Raw genomic sequence first — 23,869 nt, forward strand, 5'->3', positions numbered from 1 at the left:
GTCTCCATTGAATATAAATTGCAGCCCATCCCTTGTTAAAGTTGAATTCCAGATATGGTAATTTTTACATAGCTTGAACCAATGTAAGTACAGTGCATCCAGAAAGTATTCACAGCTCTTTACTTTCTCCACCTTTTGTTGCAGCCTTATTTCAAAATTGATTAAATTCATTATTTTACTCAAAAAACAATACCACATAATGACAATATGAAAGAGGTTTTCTGAAATCTTTGCAAATTTATTAAAAATAAAAAACAAAAAAACACATGTATAAAATGTAGGTATTCACAGCCTTTGCTCAATACTTTGTTGAAGCACCTTTGGCACCAATTATAGCATCAGGTCTTTTTGAGTATGATGCTACAAGCTTGGCACACCTATTTTTGGGCATTCTTCTTTGCAGGACCTCTCAAACTCCATCAGGTTGGATTGGGAGCGTCGGTGCACAGATTCAGATCTCACCAGAGATGTTCAATTGGGTTCAAGTCAGGGCTCTGGCTGGGCCACTCAAGGACATTCACAGAGTTGTTCCGTAGCCACCCCTTTGTTATCTTGGCTGTGTGTTTAGGGTTGTTGTCCTGTTGAAAGATGAACCTTTGCCCCAGTCAGGACCAGAGCGCTCTGGATCAGGTTTTCATCAGGAATGTCTCTGTACATTGCTGCATTCATATTTCCCTTGGTCCTGACTAGTCTCCCAGTTCCTGTTGCCACCATGCTTCAATGTAGAGGTATTGGCCAGATGATGAGCGGCGCCTGGTTTCCTCCAGACATGACACTTGCCATTCAGGCCAAAGAGTTTAATCTTTGTTTCATCAGCCCAGAAAATTATGTTTCTTATGGTCAGAGTCCTTCAGGTGACTTTTGGCAAACTCCAGACGGCCTGTCATGTGCCTTTTACTGAGGAGTGGCTCCCGTCTGGCCACTCTACCATACAGGCCTGATTGGTGGAGTGCTGCAGAGATAATTCTTCTTCTGCAAGGTTCTCCTCTCTCCACAGAGAAACGCTGGAGCTCTGTCAGAGTGACCATCTGGTTCTTTGTCACTTCCCTGACTAAGGACCTTCTCCCCCGATCGCTCAGTTTGGCCAGGTGGCCCACTCTAGGAAGAGTCCTTGTGGTTCCAAACATCTTCTATTTATGGATGATGGAGGCCACTGTGCTCATTGGGACCTTCAATGCTACAGACCTTTTTTCTGTAGCCTTCCCAAGATCTGTGCCTTGATACAATTCTGTCTCGGAGGTCTACAGACAACTCCTTAGACTTCATGACTTGGTTTTTGCTCTGACATGCACTGTTAACTGTGGGACCTCATATAGACAAGTGTGTGCCTTTCCATATCATGTCCAATCAACTGATTGGACATGATACCACAGATGGACTCCAAGTTGTAGAAACACCTCAAGGTTGATTAGTGGAAACAGGATGCACCTGAGCTTAATTTTGAGTGCCATGGCAAAAGGGCTGTGAATACTTATGTACATTTTTTTTTTTTGTAAATTTTCAAAGATTTAAAACAAATGTCTTTCACGTTGTCATTATGGGGTATTGTTTGTAGAATTTTCAGAAAATAAAATAATGAATTTTATCAATTTTGGAATAAGGCTTTAACATAACAAATTGTGGAAAAAATTAAGCACTGTGAATACATTCCAGATGCACTTTATGTATGTACAATACCTGTGGGATCCCTGTAGAAGCTGGAAATCACCGTAGTAGACACTGCTACTCCAGTGAACCCCACTAGACACTAGATTGGACAAGGTAGGGCTTTGAAGTTAAGATTCCCACCTTGACCAATCAGAGAACATGTTGCATTCATCGAGAAAATGGAAATTATTCTCTGAATGGTGTCCGTGCTGAGCTGGCGACCTGTGTTCAGTTAGCAGAAGTGCCTGGACACTAGCATCAATCACTATAGTAGTGGTGGATACTACGGTGATATTCAGCTTCCAGGGGATCCCACAGGTGTGACACATACTACATACTTACATTAAAGCGGGAGTCCGCCGGGAGTTCCGCCGTTTTAAAAAAAAAAAGCCAGCAGCTACAAATACTGCAGCTGCTGACTTTTAAAATAGTGACACTTACCCGCCCAGCGTGCCCGCGATGTCGGCACCCGAAGCCGATCTCTCGATCATCTCTCGGGTGCTGCCACCGCCATCTTGGGTATGGGAATCAGAAGGTGGAGCCTTTCGGCTTAATTTCCCGATTCCCTACTGCGCATGCGCGAGTCGCGCTGCGCAATAAGGATGCTCCCGCTGCCTCTGGGATCTGTGTGTTTCCCAGCAGGCAGCGGGGGACTTTCGGAAAGGGGCGTAGATTCTGCAGAATCTACGCCCCTTTCCGCAGATAGCTATGCTGGAAGTGGGTGCAGATACCTGTACTGTACAGGTACCTGCACCCCCCTCCCCCCTGAAAGGTGCCAATTGTGGCGCCGGAGGGGGGGAGGATTCCAATGAGCGGAAGGTCCACTTTAGGGTGGACCTCCGCTTTAATTCAAGCTGGTCCAGTGTAATTATATAAACATTTTCATAGCTGGCATTCAACTTTAAATAATCCATAGGCTCTGCAGAAAGACAGAAAGTGATCAGGGTCAAAGTCTTTCAGGCCCACTCCAAGAGCTTGGTGTGAAAAGTGATAAACTCCAAGAATCCCCAATTGCAGAGAGTTCACAATAGTTCCAAACTGATTTCTGTTTTAGGTAGACACCAGAGGGCCGACTCACCCATGGCTGCATATCCTTCTGGGGCTCTAGTGGGAAAGTCTCTCCGCTGGACATCCCAAATCTAGTAGGACTTTGTGGCTCCCTTTTTAAAAAGGCTTTTAGTGTTCCTCCGTTAGTGATTTTCCATTTGCCCAGAGCTGAGAATCTATTCAAATTAATAGAATTTTGGAAGCCAGGCTGTTCTTCTCTGAAAAACTTGAGATGCTCCAAGCCCATTGGTAGCCACAGAGTTGCCAAGTAGGTAACCAAAATATATATAGTGTCCTGGAAAATCACAATATGCAAGTGATATGGTAAACCTCAGGATCCTGCTTTTTGAGGGTTGAATCTTTCCATCCAATTCTAGGCTGGTGGATTTTCCTAAGGACCATCTGAGAGTGCTGGATATGATTAGGGTGATTCCCTGTAACTTCCTGGTTGGCAATACTCACCAGTCCACGCACTTTCTGGTAAGCGTGCTGGCTTTATCTTCTGGTGGTGGATCACACAGCGATATTGAAGTTTGATCGTATTTTGTTAGTTCACAGGTGATTTCCATTCAATTTATGGGATTCATTTTCTATGATGGACTACTACACATAAGGATCTTCTTTGATCTATTTCTGAACTTTTCCAGGTTTTTTTGGTATACCATATCACTCAACACACAATAATAACACAATTGCATATTGTGATTTTCCAGGACACTATATATATATATATATATATATATATATATATATATATATATATATATATATATATATATATATATTATATATTGGTTTGATTTAATTTTTTATATTTATGAAACTTGAACTTTTGAATTTTTTGGTTATTATATCACTTGTTTATAATCCAATATACTTAATGGGTATTTTGGTCTAATTCACTTTATAATCTACGATACTGGGAATCATATTCTTGAACCAAGGTTTCATATTGTTTACGTCAGTTTGAGCGCTGCACTATTGTTAAGTTATGTTTTACACTATACGTCTAGTAAAGTGCTAACAGCTATACAGTCTTGAAGTGCAGTTTTTATACTTACTAGTCATTTTAAACAGTTGCTCGGTGGGCTATAAACAGGGAAAACGTTCATAGTTAGCAGCAGGGAAGCTTGTGCACTGTTTGTTTTTTGTTTTTTTAAAGGTTTTCCACTTTCTATCTAAACATGTAAAACTTCTTTAAAATGTAACCTATGCTTTAGAAAGCAAGCCCTGCTTTAGCCCCCTTGCCCTCCTTTTTTATTATTTTAAATATTATTGTACCCTTTAGATACAAGCTATCGGGTCTTATTACTGTTGTTGCCCACATAAGACCTAGCACTGTTTAAACTGTGTAGTTTTCTGGCAGCTCCAAATCATTGCATATAGACTTCTGAAGTAGATGTAGACGTCTGATGTAGGTGTCCATTATTCTCTATGACCACATGCATGACTTGTCATAGAGCTACACAGTCTAAATAATGCTTTACCATTTAAAATGTGATTACTATTTAAGATTTACATATGGGCTCATTTTTGAAAAGCAGCTCAAACTACCGATTTCTTTTGATAGCCAGCTTGGTTGATTGTTTTCCTTTTGCTTAAAATCTGATTGGCTGGTATAGTTCAGAAGGGAGGCATTCTAATTTCTGCATCACTGTGGTTGGAGGCAAGATTTAACAGGCCATGTTTAGGTGATTAAAATTAAGTCATTCGAAAGTATTCATTGCCCTTACTGATATTTTAACATGAAGATCTGAGATAAAAGCCACTCCTATGGCTTACGATAATATGTGTGTTTTGTAAAACTAGGCTGATCTGCTAAGAGCACAAGCGGATGCTGACTTTGATGAAGAAAACTGCAAATTAAGAAGAAGAAAATTATCTTTTAAAGAAAAATCAGATGAAGGTAATTGGGTTTGTTTTATTTAAATCTTTTTTTAAAGTCTGTTTTAGGTTTACATAAAGAGTATTGTACCATACTTTATTGACATAATAAGATTTTAGTATTGTGTTTTTTAATGATATTTAGGGTCCTTCTTTTTCTTCATCTCTTATATAATATACATGATATATATTGTCTTTCAAACACATTTTCATCTTATTTTACAACGTTATTTTACATTATTCCGACAGCAAAAAAACAGACTGACCTGGAAAATATCAGCATTAAGTAGAAGTGTAAGAAATGGTAGAAAGCAACAAAAATTTGAAGAGAAGTGCAGATGTAAATAGGAAGGAACATTGTATAACATACAGTAGAATGTCAGTTCTAACATTCCTCAATTGTCAATTTCTCTCCATTGAAATTGGACAATACAAGGCTAGACTGGAAAAAGACTTGCTAAATTGTAGAGAGACAACAAAAATTACTTAGGCTAGGTTCACACTTGTGCAGGTTGGGAATGCTCACAAAATCGTGCGTGTTCCTGACCTACAGGCAAAATGCATTGCAATTTAGCAGGCACACAGGGTGCTATTAATCCATACTGTGGCACCATGTGAGTTCATGAGCTGTCCTTTAAAAAAAGAGGCAGGGACTTATTTTCCTGCATTTCTGCAGCTAGGGCAGCCCATTGAAATGAATGAGTTGCCTACACGCAGAACTGTGAACCTACTGTTGGGGTCTATTTAGCAATTAGTGTTTTCAGAAAAAAACAAGCACAGTCCACCACTACAGTCTTTGGAATGGATGACATCCAATACTCTTAATAAAATAATCTCATACACATGCTGCTTATCCGTAAACCACTGGATTTAGTGGAACGTAGAAGACCAAAACAAGACACCAGAGCGTTAGTTGTTATAGAGTTGTTATAGAAAGAGGTTCTGAGCTCAGTATAGCTTGTAAACTTGAGAACTGGTATAATACAAATATATAAAATGGACTAAAAGAGCTAGACCCATCTTTCACTTAATTTTAGTGTCTATAGAAAATTCTACATAAAGGAAAGTCTGTGGGCCAGTATAAAGTTCAAAACTTTAATGATGAATAAGGCAAAAAGTATAAATGGCCAAAAATAGAAAAACAATATGCTCCCATGAAATCCTCAAGCTCCTGCAATGTAGACCAGCAAAGTAGGTGATACCAAACAGGGTGTAGGGTGGCCAAACAATCAGGGCATATAGGTGGACTTCTACACTAGGGAAACCACTTGATTCGGTGGGATGGAAAGGTAGAAAACTCTGGTGCTCACCCGGGGGTCCATGTCACAGGAAGTGATGCACCAAAAAAATAGCAGCAGCTGCTGGTGTCACCAGAAGTGACACCTCAACCTGTACAGCAGTCAGAGGAAGATCGCCAGGAAGGGTATGGAGTGGCCTTCCTCACCATGACAATGCTTTTCGAGGCATCACTTGATAAAAAGGCCATCCCTTAAAACACATAGTAATGGTGATGAAGGCCACTCCACACCCTTCCTGGTGATCCTCCACTTACTGCTGTACAGGTTGAGGCATCACTTTCGATGATGCGAGCAGCTGCTAACCATTGGGATCCCACAGGTATCACACAGACATACCTAAATTGGTCCAAGCTGGACCAATGTAACTTTGTAAAACGTGACATACACAATCACTGTGAGGATTCTCTATTCAAGGCCAAAAGACAGTGCTTAGGACTGGTGATTGGATGATCAGATGTCCATCATTGAATTGTAGGAAATAAGGGAGAGAATCTCATGCTCCCCTATACACAGTAAATTCTTGGATATTCTCAGTGACCGACAGGGATGATGAGGGAACAAATGGAAAGCAGAAGGTCTCTTCTACATGCCAAACCTAAACTTTGCCCATTTAGGCAAAATTATGGAAAAAGAGCTCATTAATTTAATAAAAGCGGGCATCTGGCCATGGACTTTTTCCATTTTAATATTAAAACCAAATGAACCATTTGCAATCCAAGTTAATATACGCTATGGTCTAGAATCTGAAGCCATGAATGCATTCTACGTACAGTCCAGTGATTTTTAGTCACCATTCATTATCTATTTTAATTTCCCCCACATCCCACCACATTCTAGGCATGTGAAATCTGTCCACTGTAGTTTAAAATGAGGAACTGCAGCACGTGTTCTGTCACTTTCTATAATCTTTTCCATCCTTCCACTGGGCCGCTAAGAAGGGAGCTTAATTAACAACCTGCTTGGTCCAGTGGCTGACCTTTCCCTGGCAAATGTAATGATACAGTGTAGATAGATTTCACATGGCATAACCTACAGGCTGTTCGGTCTGCTGGCAAAGGCCAGAGACACCTATTACAATGGAACAAGAATGAGGCACCTGCAAACAATTAGCAACTGAGCATAATTGTAGTGTACGTACAGCTGTCTGGTGGAATCCATGTGGAAACATTCATTTCATGACAGATTTGTGACTACTTTAAAGGGAATATATAGTGGTTTTGTACATGTTCTCTTTATTTTATATAACATCTAAACAAATGAAATGTATATATATTTTTTTCTGTTATGTAGTCTTCTGCCCACCCAGCAGGTGGCATTCTGGTGCACACATAATTTCTTGCCATACAAGCTGTACCCCAGCTCTGAGCCTAGCAGGCCATGCGTACATGGTTTCTGGATCCTCAGTCTGTTTTCAGTATGATAAGAGAATAAAAAAACAGATCCCACACAGTCCATCAAATGCCGCGTACACACGAGCGGATTGTATGGCGTACTTAGTCCGTCGTACAATCTGACGGACAGTCTGTCGTACTTTCCACTGAACGGACTTGACCACACACGGATACACAAACAGTCCGTCGAAAGCTTGCGCGATGACGTGTACAGCACGTACGACGGGACTAGAAATAGGAAGTCCAAGACACAGCAAAGCACCCTTCCGCCGTGTAAATCCTTTCTGGGCATGCGCCATTCTTAGTCCGTCGAACTAGCATACTGACGACCGTATTGTCCGCTGAAACCAAAGTACGACGGACAGAATTTCGAAAAAACCGAAATACTTAGTACTCCGGTCTGCACGCTGAAAAAGTCCGCTGAAGCCCACACACGAGCGGATTGTCCGCTGAAATGTGTTTCGACTGACTAAGTACGCCATACAATCCGCCCGTGTGTACGCGGCAAAAGTAAAAAAAAAATACAACCCTCTTGAAATAAATGTGCACTATTGGTGCCCTCATACTGTATTTCACTCATATCTGTTTACTGGAGTGGATATTCCATTTAAACTCCAGGCACAGATAAAGTACCCAAGTTAATGCAACTGTGTTCATTATTACAACATTATGTGTTGTGTTTAAAAAGTTTGATGAATGGTCCGATATCTCAGTGGCAACATGGGCCAGCTGCGTGTGCATGCATGTGGCTATTCAGAGATACATCGAGAAGCGCCACCTGCATGCAGCACATGTGACGGTCAGGGTAAACCTGCTGCAGGCAGTCAAATGTAGTCGGTGTGAGAGGTAGGGTCACAGTTCAATGGAGCAACAAGTGAACATCAAGTTCTGCTACAAACTGGGGAAAACAGAGATGCATGACATGTTGGTGCAAGTGTACAAGATGGAAGCCGTGAGCAGAAAATGTGTTCACGACTGATTCAAACGCTTTTGCGACAGGAAGGAAATGATTGAGGATGAGCCACATTCGGGTCACCCGGAATCCCAGACATAATCGAGCAAGTGTGGCAAATGCTGGTACGAGATCAGCGACTGACTCTACAATTGATGGTGGAGGAATTGGGCAATAGCAAGGACATGGTGCACACCACCGTCCACGAATATTTGGGTAAGCAGAAGATCTGTTTGTGCCGCACAAGCTGACAGATGAACAGAAAGCAAAACAGATAGAAACCTCTGGAGATTTCATTACCATGTGTGACCAGGATCCATCCTTTCTGTGAATCATCATCATCACCACAGGGGAAGAGACCTCCTGCTATCAGTTCAATCTGAAATCCAAGTGGCAATCGATGGAATGGCTTTCACCGTCTTCCCCGTGACCCAAAAAGAGTCGCCTGCAAAAGTCCAGTGTCAAAACAATGAAGAAGGGGCATGTTTTGTGGACATGGTGGCAATGCGTTTCTGTGATTGATTCCTAAAGAGGCATTTGCTGACAGTTTCTAAAAGCTTTATGAATGTTGCCAAATGTGTGTTGTGAAGGATGGTGATTATTTTGAAGGCCAATAAAGGTAATTTGTTTGTATCTTTTGTTTTGTTTGTTCTCTGATACCATTCACCAAACTTCTTAGACACAACTCAAATATGTACATTATTTTTAAATGCACGTACTATAATAACCTGGATATGCTTGGAGCCAGTCAGTTCATAAGCTAACAAGCATGTTGATAGGACAGGGGTAGGCAACCTTTTGAGCACAGTGTGCCAAAAAAAAATTCAAAGTAATTGAGCATGCCGATTTTATAACAAAAAAAGTCAACTTCACACTCTCAATCACGAAAAGGATTTTTTATAAAGTATATGCTGTAAATGACTTAATAGTGCCAAATTAACATCTTAGCCCTTGTACACGCGGTCAGATATTCCAACAACAAAATCCGTCGGATTTTGTCCAACGGATTTTGTCTGAAACTTGTGTTGCATACCGTGTGTCGGACAAAGTTGTCTGGAAATCTAATCGTTCAGAACGTCATGACATTATTTCATTACGATGGGACTACGTTCAGGCTAGTAGCTAATAGCTTTGGTCTAGGAATTTGATCTGAGCATGCGTGGCACTTTGTCCAATCAGAATTCTCGACACACAATCGGACAAAGTGCGATCGGATCATGTTGTCGGAAAGTTTTATAGCCCAGCTCTAAAACTTTGTCCGTCGGATATTCCGACGGAAACAGTCCAATGGAGCCCACACACAGTCGGATTATCCGACAACGCGGTCTGATCAGACATTTTCCGTCGGAATGTCCGACCGTGTGTACAAGGGCTTACACTCACGCCTCTGCTCCACCACTGTAACCTCCTGCCCATCTGCTCTACCAATGCACCTCTTTTCACATCATCCCCACCGATGTTCTCCCCTGCTCTTTTCCACCACGAACCCCCTTCTCATCTGCCCCAACACTGAACCCCCTGCACATCTGCCCCCTACTGTACCCTCCTACCCTTCTGTCCGACCACTGAACCCCTGCTCATCTATGATATGTGTGATATGCAAAAAGGTAAAAGAAAGCAGAGATTAGACCTCTACCTGTCCTGGCACACTCATCCCCGGTAATTTGCCTTTCTTGTGATGTCACATACAAGCATCTGGAATGGATGCACAATGATGAGCTTGGGCATTTTCTGAAAGCAGTGGGCCCATGTGCAAGATCACAAATTGGACCCCAGCATCTGAGAAAAAGTGGCACAAGACAGATTACAGGGGTTCAGTAGTAAGTGACATAAAGGTTCAGGAATAAGTGATGTAAAGTTCAGGGGTCGGGTGATGCAGAGTTCAGAGGTTGGTAGTAGTGGATGCAGAGCTGAGGGGTCAGGTGTAAGGTTTTTTTTCATATACAGTGGTGTGAAAAAGTGTTTGCCCCCTTCCTCATTTCCTGTTCTTTTGCATGTTTGTCACACTTAAGTGTTTCGGAATATCAAACCAATTTAAAAAATAGTCAAGGACAACACAAGTAAACACAAAATGCAATTTGTAAATGAAGGTGTTTATTATTAAAGGTGAAAAAAAATCCAAACCATCATGGCCCTGTGTGAAAAAGTGATTGCCCCCTTGTTAAAACATACTATAACTGTGGTTGTCCACACCTGAGTTCAATTTCTCTAGCCACACCCAGGCCTGATTATTGCCACACCTGTTCACAATCAAGGCATCACTTAAATAGGAGCTGCTTGACACAGTAAGGTCCACCAGAAGATCCTTAAACGCTACACATCATGCCGAGACCCAAAGAAATTCAGGAACAATTGAGAAAGAAAGTAATTGAGATCTATCAGTCTGGAAAGGGTTATAAAGCCATTTCCAAAGCTTTGGGAATCCAGCGAACCACAGTGAGAGCCATTATCCACAAATGGCGAAGACATGGAACAGTGGTGAACCTTCCCAGGAGTGGCCGGCCGCCCAAAATTACCCCAAGAGCGCAGCGACGACTCATCCAAGAGGTCACAAAAGACCCCACAACAACGTCCAAGGAACTGCAGGCCTCACTTGCCTCAGTTAAGGTCAGCGTTCATGCCTCCACCATCAGGAAAAGACTGGGCAAAAATGGCCTGCATGGCAGAGTTCCAAGGAGAAAACCACTGCTGAGCAAAAAGAACATCAAAGCTCGTCTCAATTTCTCCACAACACATCTTGATGATCCCCAAGACTTTTGGGACAACATTCTGTGGACCGATGAGACAAAAGTGGAACTCTTTGGAGGGTGTGTGTCCAAGTATATCTGGCGTAGAAGGAACACTGCATTTCATAAAAAGAACATTATACCAACAGTAAAATATGGTGGTGGTAGTGTGATGGTCTGGGGCTGTTTTGCTGCTTCAGGACCTGGAAGACTTGCCGTGATAAAAGGAACTATGAATTCTGCTGTCTACCAAGAGATCCTGAAGGAGAATGTCCGACCATCTGTTCGTGTACTCAAGCTGAAACGAACTTGGGTTCTGCAGCAGGACAATGATCCTAAACACACCAGCAAGTCCACCACCAAATGGCTGAAGAAAAACAAAATGAAGACTTTGGAGTGGCCTAGCCAATGTCCTGACCTGAATCCTATTGAGATATTGTGGTATGACCTTAAAAAGGCCGTTCATGCTCGAAAACCCTCTAATGTAACTGAATTAGGACAATTCTGCAAAGATGAGTGGGCCAAAATTCCTCCAGGACGCTGTAAAAGCCTCATTGCACGTTATCGCAAACGCTTGGTTGCAGTTGTTGCTGCTAAGGGTGGCCCAACCAGTTATTAGGTTTAGGGGGCAATCACTTTTTCACACAGGGCCATGATGGTTTGGATTTTTTTTCACCTTTAATAATAAACACCTTCATTTACAAATTGCATTTTGTGTTTACTTGTGTTGTCCTTGACTATTGTTTAAATTGGTTTGATGTTCCGAAACACTTAAGTGTGACAAACATGCAAAGGAACAGGAAATGAGGAAGGGGGCAAACACTTTTTCACACCACTGTATATATATATATATATATATATATATACACATTTTATTTTTAATTTCTTTTTTTTCAACAAAGTTCCCAGGCGTTCAACAATAATTCCACAAACTGTCACCTGATTTTCTCAATCGCAGTGAAATCCCTTCTTTCCAAGATTGGTAGTGGCACCCAAGCCAGTCATCTTCCTCCAGATGGTGGACGGGGCTATCAGGACTTTGATTGGCTTTAGCAGTGGCCAATCACAGTCCTCCTGAAACCCGGGACCACCCCCCAACAGAACTGCCCTCAATCTCTTCCCCCTCACATGAGCTGACGATCGCAGCTACAGTGAGAACCAAACAATGTTTTCCATCCTTTACAATGTGTGGGGGTACCCCCCCAGTGCAAGGTGTGATGTGGGGAATTCTGAGATTGGAATGCATTAGTGTGGCAGAAGCTGCGTCTCGCTGACACTTCCCTGCGATGCTCTGCTGATGGGGGGGGGGGGGGGGGAGTCGAATACCGGCAAAAGAGACTTTGCGTGTCGCTTGTGGCACCCGTGCTGGGGGTTGCCTACCCCTGTGATGAGAGGAAAAAGCAAAGAGACAGAGATAAACTCATCACTCTGCCTATTTCCCTTCACTATCCAGTTGCAGACTGGGATTAGGAGTATTACTGCAATAGATCTGCAAAAAAAAATCTGATTTCCTGCACTGCTAGACAGGGTTGTGCTATATAATAGAGTTGTGTACATCACAGAGCTAAATAGACAGAAATACAAATGTTTTGGCGAGTGAATACAGTATGTGCTGTTTGCTTACCATTCAGCTTTAGGAACACTTCACACCAGGATTGCACTGGAGCCCAAGTGTTCCTGTGTGGTATGATTGTTCATCCCATTTGAATGGGCTGCAAATCAAACCAGAACACAGAAAAAGTAGTGCATACATTACTTTAAAAACGATCTGCACCAAATCGCATGGTACTATGGTGCCATGCAATTTGGTGCCCACAAACACACTGCATTTGGAGTGCTGTTAATATTACATTGGCACCAACATGCAGATCGCAAGGGCAGTGTGCTTAAATAAGGTGTGGGAAACATGCATGGAAGGCGTCTTTCCCGCGCCATGCAGAAGTGTGAACCAGTGCTTAAAGAGTTTAAATATTGCAGTGTAGCCAAGTGCTGGCTGTGTTACCTTCACTCTGGGGCACTCCTTCATGGGCTCTGCATGGAGCTCCTTCCCCCTAGTGCTCAACATGGGGAATAATCACATCACTTCCTGACTGCAGAGGAGAAACCAGTCACTAAGATGGATTGAACTGTCCTAGATAGACCTCAGGGGGGCATGATATACTGTACATATGAATGCTGCCTCTATTTGCATATCAATGCAGACGGTCCGTGGGCTATTTACATATCAATGCATACAGTCTGTGGCTCTTTGCATATCAATTCAGGTTGTTTACATGTAAACACAGGGTCTGCGAGTGAGTTATCTGTACACAGCAATAGGGCAGAGCTGGGCAGCATTAGTAACAGAACTTCACACTGAGATATCGGAACACAGCAAGGGACTACAACTTCAAGAAACAAGGGAATTTAAACTGGGATAGTTGGCAAGTATGAGGCAGCTACTTTGGGCCCCACAACAATGATGGGGCCCAGGGCAGCAGCCCTTTTTTCCCTGCCTTAAAACAACCCTGACTCTTCCAGAACAGGCATTATTGCTGTGTTCTGGTATATTCTCTGAATACAGACATTCTTGCCAAAGTGTGCTTTGTCTACTTAGAAAGATGTATCCTTCTATGTTACATATCCAGTATGCTGGAGCATGCATACAAATATCAAATGGGCCTTCTGACTAGATATATAAACAGAGACATTTTGTTCTCCGTTGCTGTTCTGTTGACTATTTATATGCTGCCAGTTTGTTGAAATTGTTACAGCATATGGCATTGAAATACAGAATGAACCCACCACAGATTGGGAAAGAGCATTCATTTTTATACTGAACAATGTCATAAATATAACCGAAAAACAACACTTCTGTTACTCATATCTGGAAAAGACACCGACTTTAATCATACTGATTAAAATAGACTAAAGCCGTTACATTTTAGTCAAAATATGGGCTGAGTAAGCAAGGGAACTTGGCAGCAGTTGATATTGCTGTAGCTGTATATCTTTTATAATCTCAAATTTAATCTGATACCGTTTTTAACATGGCACTGAAGATGGCTGCAATCGCTGATAAGTTGCTGGTCGGCTTTTGGTTTTCAAGCACGCTCGTTCAACAGATGCCAATCGTGAGATCAGCTTCTGTCAGAAAGGCAGCTGTACACACGGGCTGAAAGTCATCCAGTTTCTATTGTAATAGCTGATATTTGACCCATGTGTACCCGGCATTACATTCTAACCTAGTCTTGAAACACAATTCTTGTAAAAAATGGCTCTAGTTTTTGCTTTGAAAATTATAATTTGTAGCTGATTGCTTTTCTGGCAAAATCCCTATGACTTTTAGTGGTGATAATCTCATGAGCGGTTTCTGTCAAACGAGTATGCTTGAAATCCAGCAGCCGACCTGCACCCGATTAGTACTTTCAGCCAATGGTGGGGGAAAATTCAGTACTAATATCGCTTATGTTAGCACACCAATCTGTCGGGTTTTTCTATTCAGCCCACTGGATTGAACGAAAAAAAAATTGTATAGTGTGTACCAGGCTTTAGTGAATCATTCATCCAAACCAAAATCCACAATCAAACCAGTTTGAGTCAATTTTGATGTACTCTTTGGATTGATGACATGATTCACTAAGTGAATCAAGCTATTTGTTAATTGTAAATGGGGTCTTGTGACTCCTTACCATTTAGCTGTCTAGTTCAGAATATGCAGGTGCTCTGCCAAGCTTGGATCTTCCGGATATCTTCTATGATCAAATAAGGGTATCTATATCATGATGGCATGTTACACCCCAAGTCCAAGCACCCCATCATTAATATAACACATGCTCATGTCCCATTCAAGTCAAGTGAGTGTGGATTTATGACAGTAGGGCTCCTGCTCCATTTTGATACAAAAGTGGACTGATAAGGAGTTTACTCAATGCTAACAGTCAATGATGGATAATCAATTCATCACCCACTGCTAGAAGTCTTAAATTTCTTAGTGGACCCAGATGCAAGTCTTTACAAAATACAGGCCATTGTTTCCCTTGCTTCAATCCCTTGGATCTTAGAGGGATGAGCTTCTCAGAACAAAAACGTGTGAGAAGAGATTGTATTTCTACTCCAAAAAACTGGTTACTACTTGCTGATTCTGGATACAGTTGATTATGTAAAATTGATTAAAGTAAATTAAATGTACTTTCTGACTTTGGAAGAATTAGCAGATGCAAATTGATTTTACATGTTTCTTGGAGTTGTTCTTTCTTGTCTAAAATTTGAATATTGTAGCAAGCCAGTGCCAAGATCATGAAATTCCCAGTCATGGATATAATGATTGGACAGAAACACCTTGAAGATAAGGGTGTGATGATAACATTTGCACATGTCTATTACCATTCCATGGGTGCCTTCATCTTTAATCACTCTGGGAGAATCCATGTGAAGGGTGGTAGATATCCATGACCACACATTTTCCCTAGCTCGTGAACCTGCAGTTTTATTCAGCCCCTGGTTCTTCATAAATGAAGAGTTTCCTTTCAGCACTTTGAAGTGCACTTGCAGGTTGGGACATAGGGGTTGATTTGCTTAAGGCAAAAAGACTATGGGGTTGATTTACTAAAGGCCAATAGGCTGTGCAAAGTGCAGTTGCACTCTGCAAGGGCAGTTGCTCCAGAGCTTAGTAAATGAGGTAAAGTTTCACTTTGCAAAAAATACCCAATCACATGCAAGGAAAATAAAAAAAACTGCTTTTTTGCTTGCACATGATTGGATGATGGACATCAGCAGAGTTTCTGCTCATTTACTAAGCTCTGGAGCAACTGTTCTTGCAAAGTGCACGGCCTATTTTGACTTTAGTAAATCAACTCCTATTCACTTTGCTTAGTGCAGTTGCAATAAGCAAGAACAGTTGCTCCAAAGCTTAGTAAATGAGCAGAGGCTCTGCTGACTTTCGTCATCCAATTGTGTGCAAGCAAAAATGCTGTTTTTTATTTTCCTTGTATGTGATTGGGTATTCTTTGCAAAGTGAAGCTTTACCTAATTTACAAATCTCTGGAGCAATTGCACTTGCAGAGTGCACAGTCTATCAGCCTTTAGTAAATCAACCCCACAGTGTTAGTTAAACACACATATAAAGCTTTTTACAAAAGAAGATACTGTTTGCATTCTAAAGCCTCATCAAGGAGATCCCCAGAGATTATTGGAAGAGGTAAAAAAGGCTGCAGCATCACAGATGTAAGGGGAAGCAAGCAAGTTGTGCAGGTTGATCTAGTCCCAGATGCTTAAACACCTCCCAAGGTGCCTATAAATGTTCCATTGAAGCTTGTTGAAGCAGAGATGATGCAAGAGTGTTTGTACTGGATCATTCCTGGTCAAATTGAGTATGCAGACATAAGCATTTTAGTTGCCCTTCAAAACTCTTGCATAGACATTCAACTTTCTCAGAAGATAGGGAGCAATGGGAAATGAGCAGGATAGGTAGCTGCCACCCCATGCCAAGTTAGGTTGGCTGCAATTAAATAGTACTGCTACAAAAAAGAGATTTGCAATCAATGTGAGCAATGAAAGATATTGTAGACTGAGTCGCTGGTGACAGTTTCTTTAGTAAAGCATTTAAGAAATGTTTGTCTGCCTATCCACTTCTTCCAGTCCATATGTGTGTGCTCCTTGAGGGTTACTGTGCCAATCTCAAAGAACTTACTTGGGTGTGGTGAAACATTGTGTGTTGGGGAAAAGCTTACATGCTAGGGGCAGTTTGGTGTTTGAAGTTTTTATGACACTCGACGGTGCCACCACAGGTTTAACGTCATCAGTAGGGTTGAATAGGAAAAACTGTCTGGAGATCAACAATTTAAAGTGACCTAATAAGATTTTTTGGTTTATTACATTGAGAATAAAAATGGCAAAGAAAACACATACCAACATGTAGAGAAGACGAAGTTGAAAAGTAATTGTCACTGACTGGGCGACTTCAGTTCCCTTTTTTAGACTTGCCATTGTGTCTCCATGCAGTATGATATTAATAATGGATTGAAAGGACTAAGCACTAAAGGACAGTGCTAAGCTGCTGATACTGACAAAAGTGCTATCAGTAATATTATACTGATTTCCAACACTTGATGGATAAACTCCTGCTCAGCAGGTTGTAAAACACAGGAGGCTCACCATGTTATCTTTTGACTGGCTCTGATCTGGTGTTTCTGTGGGTGTACCATTCTAGCTACTAATCCTATAGCAGGGATATGCAATTAGCGGACTTCCAGCTTTTGCAAAACTACAAGTCCCATCATGCCTCTGCCTCTGGGTGTCATGGTTGTGGCTGTAAGAGTCTTGATATGCCTCATGGGACTCGTAGTTCTGCAGCAGCTGGAGGTCTGCTAATTGCATATCCCTGTCCTATAGTGTGTGAGTTTCCCTGCAGCTGGGAATGGGAAAACAAGAAAACACAATATTCACAATATTCTCAGCAGGATGGCAGTTATTGACCAGGGATGTGTCAATATAAAGTGACAGAGACCAGTCGATGCACTAATTCTAAACCATACCAATATTTTATGCTTGTTAAAGTGGAACTAAAGTGAGTTAACAGTCCCGTACCTTGTAGACGCCAGCATTTTCTTCTGTGTGCCAGTTTTCGGCCGTCTTTATTGGCCTGAGCGGGATGACAACTCTGCACAGGAGGCCGTCATTTCGGCACAGAGACCTGACCCAGTATGCCCAGCTCAGTTTACATGACTGGGGAAGACAGTGAGCGGTTTGTTACAGAAAAACCTCAGTTTTTCTTTAAATTCTAACTGAGCCTTCAGTTTAAACAAGCTAAATACATTCCAAGTACATCAAAACAAAACTTGTTCAATGTCTTACCGTTTGATCTCTTTAGAAAGAAGCCACAGCCTGAGTAGAATAACCTGACCCTTGCCAGCCGTTGTACAGAAGGGCCCTTCCTTCTTGTGTAAAAGTTGTGGCCATATTACAGAGGTCCAACTCGTCTCCTACTGGGTGAAAGCCAGAGCTTTGCAGTCGGCAATGCTGATCACCTCTAAGTGCAACTGAAGATTCCACTAAGCTTTAACGCACACAAAAAAAAACTAATGTTACGTTTCTTTATGTGAAAGGAATAACAATACAATTTGTATGTATATAGTATATTATTCTATATAAGTGTGTATTTGTCATATACCTGCAAATTATTGACGCTAGCTTCCTCCTTACTTTAGAATTTACAAAAGCTCCCATAACCACAACCTGAACGGAGGCTGTCATCTCTAATCTGGGTGACAGCACTTGCTCAGCGTCCCTTGATGTTTTTCAAAAGTGCAATAGTGATTCTCATGCTAGAAAATGATAAACCACTTCACACACATACACACACACACTTCATATTAGTGGAAATATTGTCCTTCCGATCCTTCTGCTTTAATATTCTCTTCTTTAACACCTTGTGTGTCTAAAAAAACCTGGTATGTGCACTCACCTTTTTTAACAAGAAGGTCTATACACACTTCTGCCCCTTCAGGGGTTAAATGCAGCATCTGGATTTCTTTAAGAGTTGACTGTTAGTTTTCCTAAGTATTTAGCTCAAAATAAAGCACATAGTAAATCTATAGTGCTTTCCATAAAATATAACTTTACTGAAAAGAAAAGATAAAAAAAGCATGTGCACTAAGGCCAACCATAGATGATTTGAATCTCAGCCAGGAACTTTCCCAGAGAGATAATGCCAGGAGGAAGGGATAGAGCTACATTTTCCCAGGCTGTACAGGACACGGCTTCCTCTTGCTGTGAGGGAGACTGGAGAGCGCACTTTGCTGTCCAGTGTGCACTAACTTTGCTGCAGTAGCCTGAACGGGATCCGGAGTGTTGAGTTCAGGAGTGCCGACAGCCAGAGTCACCTAGGTGCAAAACAGAGTGGACTAATCTCTGTGTGTGACTGGATGGTGAGCTGAAATATCACTGGGACTGGTAAGCTGCTGCTGTGGGAATTTACTTACGCCTGCTAGTGATACTGAGCCCTTTAGGAACTGACCATACAGCCATCTAGTAGCCTTCTTGCTGCCTGTAGACTTGACTGGGACTGTGCTCATGTGCACCAATGGTACAACTGAGACCTTCACCTATTGCTTACATTAGGAGGTACTTCTCAGGGGATATTGCACCACATCTTAATCATTCTCATAGAGTGCACTCTAGATTAGTTACATCATTACTATTCACATTGCAGATTATGCCTACATGGACTGTTCATTGCTGACTTTGTTGATTTATGTGTTGAATCCTTTCTAGTGGCACAGAACTCTATTTTAAGAGTATATCTGATGGAGGGTGCGGTGCGCACATCACATTAAGTGCTTCTGGCACTGAACAGTGGATTGGTATCAGAAGTGTGCAAAGAATTTACAGCACTGAGTATTATTCTAAGTTACTTTGACATAGTGATTATACTGTCTAGCAGATTTTATCTGAACCTAACTTTTGTATACGCATTAATACTCAAACCACCATTCATCTTAACCTGTACCAATGCATTGAGTTAATTTACCACTAAATGGTCTTATGTCTATTTCTGGTACTAACTGACAGCAAAGTTAAATTTATCTATACTCATGTTCTTATAATGCTTTCAGTGACTTTCATTCAACCATATGTGTCAGAGGGGCTGAGGTTGTTCTTGGAGTCAAGGTACAGAATAAAGAGCCCAGATTACCAGACAAGCCCTTCAGGGGTAGTGCTACACTTAAGGGTAGAAAGGCAATGCCTGTTGCAGTAATATATAGTGATCATACGGAGTATAGAAGCAAATATACTGAGGATATCAAATTGTACTGATCAAAAGATAGATTGAGTTAGCAGATAATTTATAAGTTGCACGCTCCACTTGAAATAATTGCTGTCTATTACAGACAGTTCTGCAGACTAAATAAGAGAATACAAAGGAATTGGTTGCTATGGGAACTATACACAAACAGTGCAATAAGTAGCGCCTAGACATAATTTCATTCTGATCCCCTGAGGAAGTCTATGAACAAAACGCATAGGACAAAATCAAGGTGACGTCATCATATGTGTAGGAGGTAGAATGCACATTGAATTACACAGCAGCAGGGGTGTCTGAACCCGAAGCTAGAGCCAGTAACAGGATAACACAAGTATACAAAATTAGTGCACAAACTCTTGTGCACTGCACACGGAGCGTTTCTTTGTATGTTTTTTTTAATAAAGTTATATTTAATGGAAAGCACTATAGATTTGCTTTATGATTTGTTTTAGGCAAAATACCTGGGAAAACAAATTTTAACAGCTTAAACAAATCCAGAGGGGGCATTTAAACCCCCGAGATGGACAAAAGAGTGTATAGACCTTGTTAAAAAAAAAAGGTCCAACTAAGAAGTACACACTTCTGGTGTCTTTAAGCACATAAAGGGGTAGATTTACTAAACCTGATTCACTCAGAATATTGTGCAGCTGTACATGGTAGCCAATCAGCTTCTAACCTCAGCTTATTCAATTAAATTTTGGCAATAGGTTAGGAAATTCCTCTGGAGGCATAGCAGGTGATCTGGACTCCAGCAGCTAAAAGTTCCCTTTGTACTTTTTATAAGGAAAATGTGTATAAGATTCTCTACTTTTGGTACCTGCTGTACTTCACACCATCTATCCTACTAGATCTGCTGTTGGTGTTGCTACAGGGGCAAAGGTACTTTCCTCCATATATATTGGAATTGCCCATTGATTACTCCATTTTGGCACTCAACTCAGCAGTTGTTGGGTTGCATTTTTTAGGTATCTATCCCTATGACACAGAAACTTCTTTTGCTGGGCCTTTCCTCACTAAAAATTGCTAAACCCTATAAGAAGCTGCTCTGCCATATTCTTACGGCTGAGCGATGTCTTGTAGCTCTTAACTGGAAACAGCACTCCCCTCCCTCCTCAGAATTTATGCTAGGATTAAGGACGTGGAGTTGATGGAGAAAATAACTGCTAGAATACAGGACAGAATGGAAGCTTGCAATCATGTCTGAGAACTATGAGATCTCCAGGAGGACCCGCCTTGAGTCAGTAAACAAGCTGTTATCATGACCCCTCACTCGCTCCTTTCCAATCTCTCTGATCTTTACTTTCCATGCTTTATTTTAAGTTATATTGTTTTTCCTTCCAATGATGATACTCTGCACTACAATATTCCAGCAGCAATAATGTTTTAATTGAAAACTTGCTATTTGTGGTTATGGCCATGGTTGTTTTAAAATATTTTACTCTCTAAGTGCTTTTTATGAACATTGCGCTTATATTTTTAAATGTCATTTTCCTTTTGTTTTACTTATTAAAAATCAAAAACTACTATTTAAAAAAAAAAAAAAAACTAAAAACGTTGGCAATAAAACCTGGAAGTTGATTGGTTTCTATGCAGAAGTGAGCTTGATTTTACAAAGTGTTAAAGAAGAGATTATGAAAGCAGAGGTACTGGAAGGAGTATGTTAAATTGAAGGTTGGAGGCATGCAAGATATTTCCACTAGTATGAAATGTGTGTGTGATACAGTTGTTTATCATTTTCTAGCACAAGAAGCACTGTTGCCCTTTATAAAATCAGGAATGATTTGTGGGAGATTGATTTGTCTCACATTAAGCACAGAGCACTTTTTAATTATATTTTGGCATAGTGATTACGTATCATTTGGAGCACTTTATTATGATGTGGTTTAGCTTATGTATCACATTAAGGCTTACGTGATTTATTAGACATATTCTGATCTGCACTAATTTTATGTATATCAGGTGTGACCAACCTGAAGCCCAGGGGCCACATGTGTCCCAAGACTGCTATGACTGCAGCCCAACACAAAATCGCAAACTTACTTTATAATGTTGATTTTTTTTTTTTATTCTTTGTAAAAATGCTTTTACACTTGGCAAACACATGAAGCTGAAGAAAAATTTGGCAGTGTCTCTTTATTGGACTTTTATACATTTTATTTAAAATCTCCCACTCTTCAGAATTATGCTTTATTCATATCATTGGTTTTCGGCAGCACCTATATTTGTGAGCAACTATTTTCAAGCATGCACACAAAAGGCAAATTAGAACCAAAATATCTGATAATGTCACACTAGTTTTATGTTGCCCTCTTTTACTTGTATAATAAAAAAATATTTATAAAAATTGTTTTATCACTCTTTCAGTGATCATTACCTTGTGATCTGCCCGGCTTTTTCTGCTCATCAGCTATCCTTAGTGTTAGTGTATTTTATGTGTGACCCAAGACAATTCCTCTTCTTCCAATGGGGCCCAGCAAGATCAAAAGCTTGTATACCCCTAATCTATATTGTTTAGTGTGTGAATCACAGAGGAGCGATGGCTTGCTTAGATAGCAGATATTTATTGTAATAGCAGTGCAGGAGGATTATCACAATTTTTAATGTATCCCTTGATGCTACACTTTCCATGTGACTTTTCTGCCTGCTTTGCATCCTAATGTCCCCTGGTTACAGGTGGGTAGCATAGGAGTAAATTAGCTGTAACATTTTATTATACAATTTTTTATTTTTTACTCTTTGAGCTTTCACTGCTTTCCATTAATTCTTCTATCATATGCTCCCTCACTCATATGTTCAATCTCTCCCTCTCTACACCTCCCCCTCTAAAACATGCCCTGATCACCCCCATACTTAAAAAGCCCTCACTGAATCCCACTAGCCCGAACAACTTAAGACCCATCTTCTTGCTCCTGTTTGCGTAAAAATTTTAGAATGCTTAGTCTACAACCGCCTTAGCTCCTACCTCACTGACAACAACCTTCTTGACCCCTTACAGTCTGGCTTTCGCTTCCTACACTCCACTGAAACTGCCTTACTGAAACTCACTAATGACCTACTAACTGCTAAAACCAATGGCCACTACTCCATATTCATACTACTCGACCTCTCTGCAGCCTTTGATACTGTTGACCATCCCCTCCTCCTCAAAACTCCACTCTCTTGGCCTTCAAGACTCTGCTTTCTCCTGGTTTTCCTCCTACCTATCACAGCGCTCCTTCAGTGTGACCTATAACTCTGTTTCCTCCTCTCAACTTCCTCTTTCTGTAAGGGTACCTCAAGGTTTTGTCCCTGGACCCCTTCTCTTTTCCTTTTACACCTCCTCCCTTGGTCTGTTAATAAGCTCCCATGGCTTCCAGTACCACCTCTATGCTGACGTTACACAAATGTATCTCTCTACTTCTTACCTCACTCCTTCAGTCTCCTCTCACATTACTAACTTACATATCAACATGGATGTCACACCACTTCCTCAAACTCAATCTTTCTAAAATGGTGCTCATAAATTTTCCTCCAGCCCCCCCCGGACTATCTCCTCTTTAGTCTATCATGAATGCCACTGCCAGACTCATCCACCTTACCAACTGTTCAATGTCTCTTACTCCTCTCTGCCATTCCCTCCACTGGCTTCCCATTGCCCGACGAATATAATGCAAAACACTAACAATAACATACAAAGCCATTCACAAATCTGCCCCAAGCTAGATTTGCCAATCTTATCTCCAAATATCACCAAAACCATCGTCTCCACTCTCTCCCAAGACCTTCTGCTCTTTAGCTCCCTTGTCCCCTCCTCTCATGCTCTTCTCCAGGACTTCTCCAGAGCCTCTCCCATCCTCTGGGTCTCACTACCCCAACCTGTCCAGTTATCTCCTACTCTGTCCATTTTTAGGCGATTCCTGAAAACTCATCTCTTCAGGGAGGCCTATGCTGCCTCCAGCTAACAACTGAAACTTCTATTCCCCTCATCAGTTCATCCCTCACAGTCCCTACCTTTTTTTTGTTTCACCAGCCCCTCCCTGTTAGATTGTAAGCTTGCAGGAGCAGGGCTCCTCCAACCCTCTTGTTTTGAATTGTACTGTTGGTGTATTGTCTCCCTTTACAGTGTAAAATGCTGCGCAAACTGTTGGCGCTATATAAAT

The 23,869-nt window shown here is 41.3% G+C and overlaps 1 protein-coding gene across 1 annotated transcript in view; it reads left to right on the forward strand.

Moving 5' to 3' along the window:
* The window catches only part of KCNH7 (potassium voltage-gated channel subfamily H member 7), a 685,804-nt gene that overhangs the window by 603,150 nt on the left and 58,785 nt on the right, over positions 1-23,869 (forward strand). Inside the window, exon 13 of the mRNA XM_077447576.1 lies at positions 4,504-4,600. Coding sequence (XP_077303702.1) covers positions 4,504-4,600 — 97 coding nt within the window. The remainder of the gene's footprint in view (positions 1-4,503; positions 4,601-23,869) is intronic.

This window comes from Lithobates pipiens, unplaced genomic scaffold (assembly GCF_037356315.1).
Source record: "Lithobates pipiens isolate NorthernLeopardFrog02 unplaced genomic scaffold, aLitPip1_a1.2 Scaffold_22, whole genome shotgun sequence".
Taxonomy (NCBI): domain Eukaryota; kingdom Metazoa; phylum Chordata; class Amphibia; order Anura; family Ranidae; genus Lithobates; species Lithobates pipiens.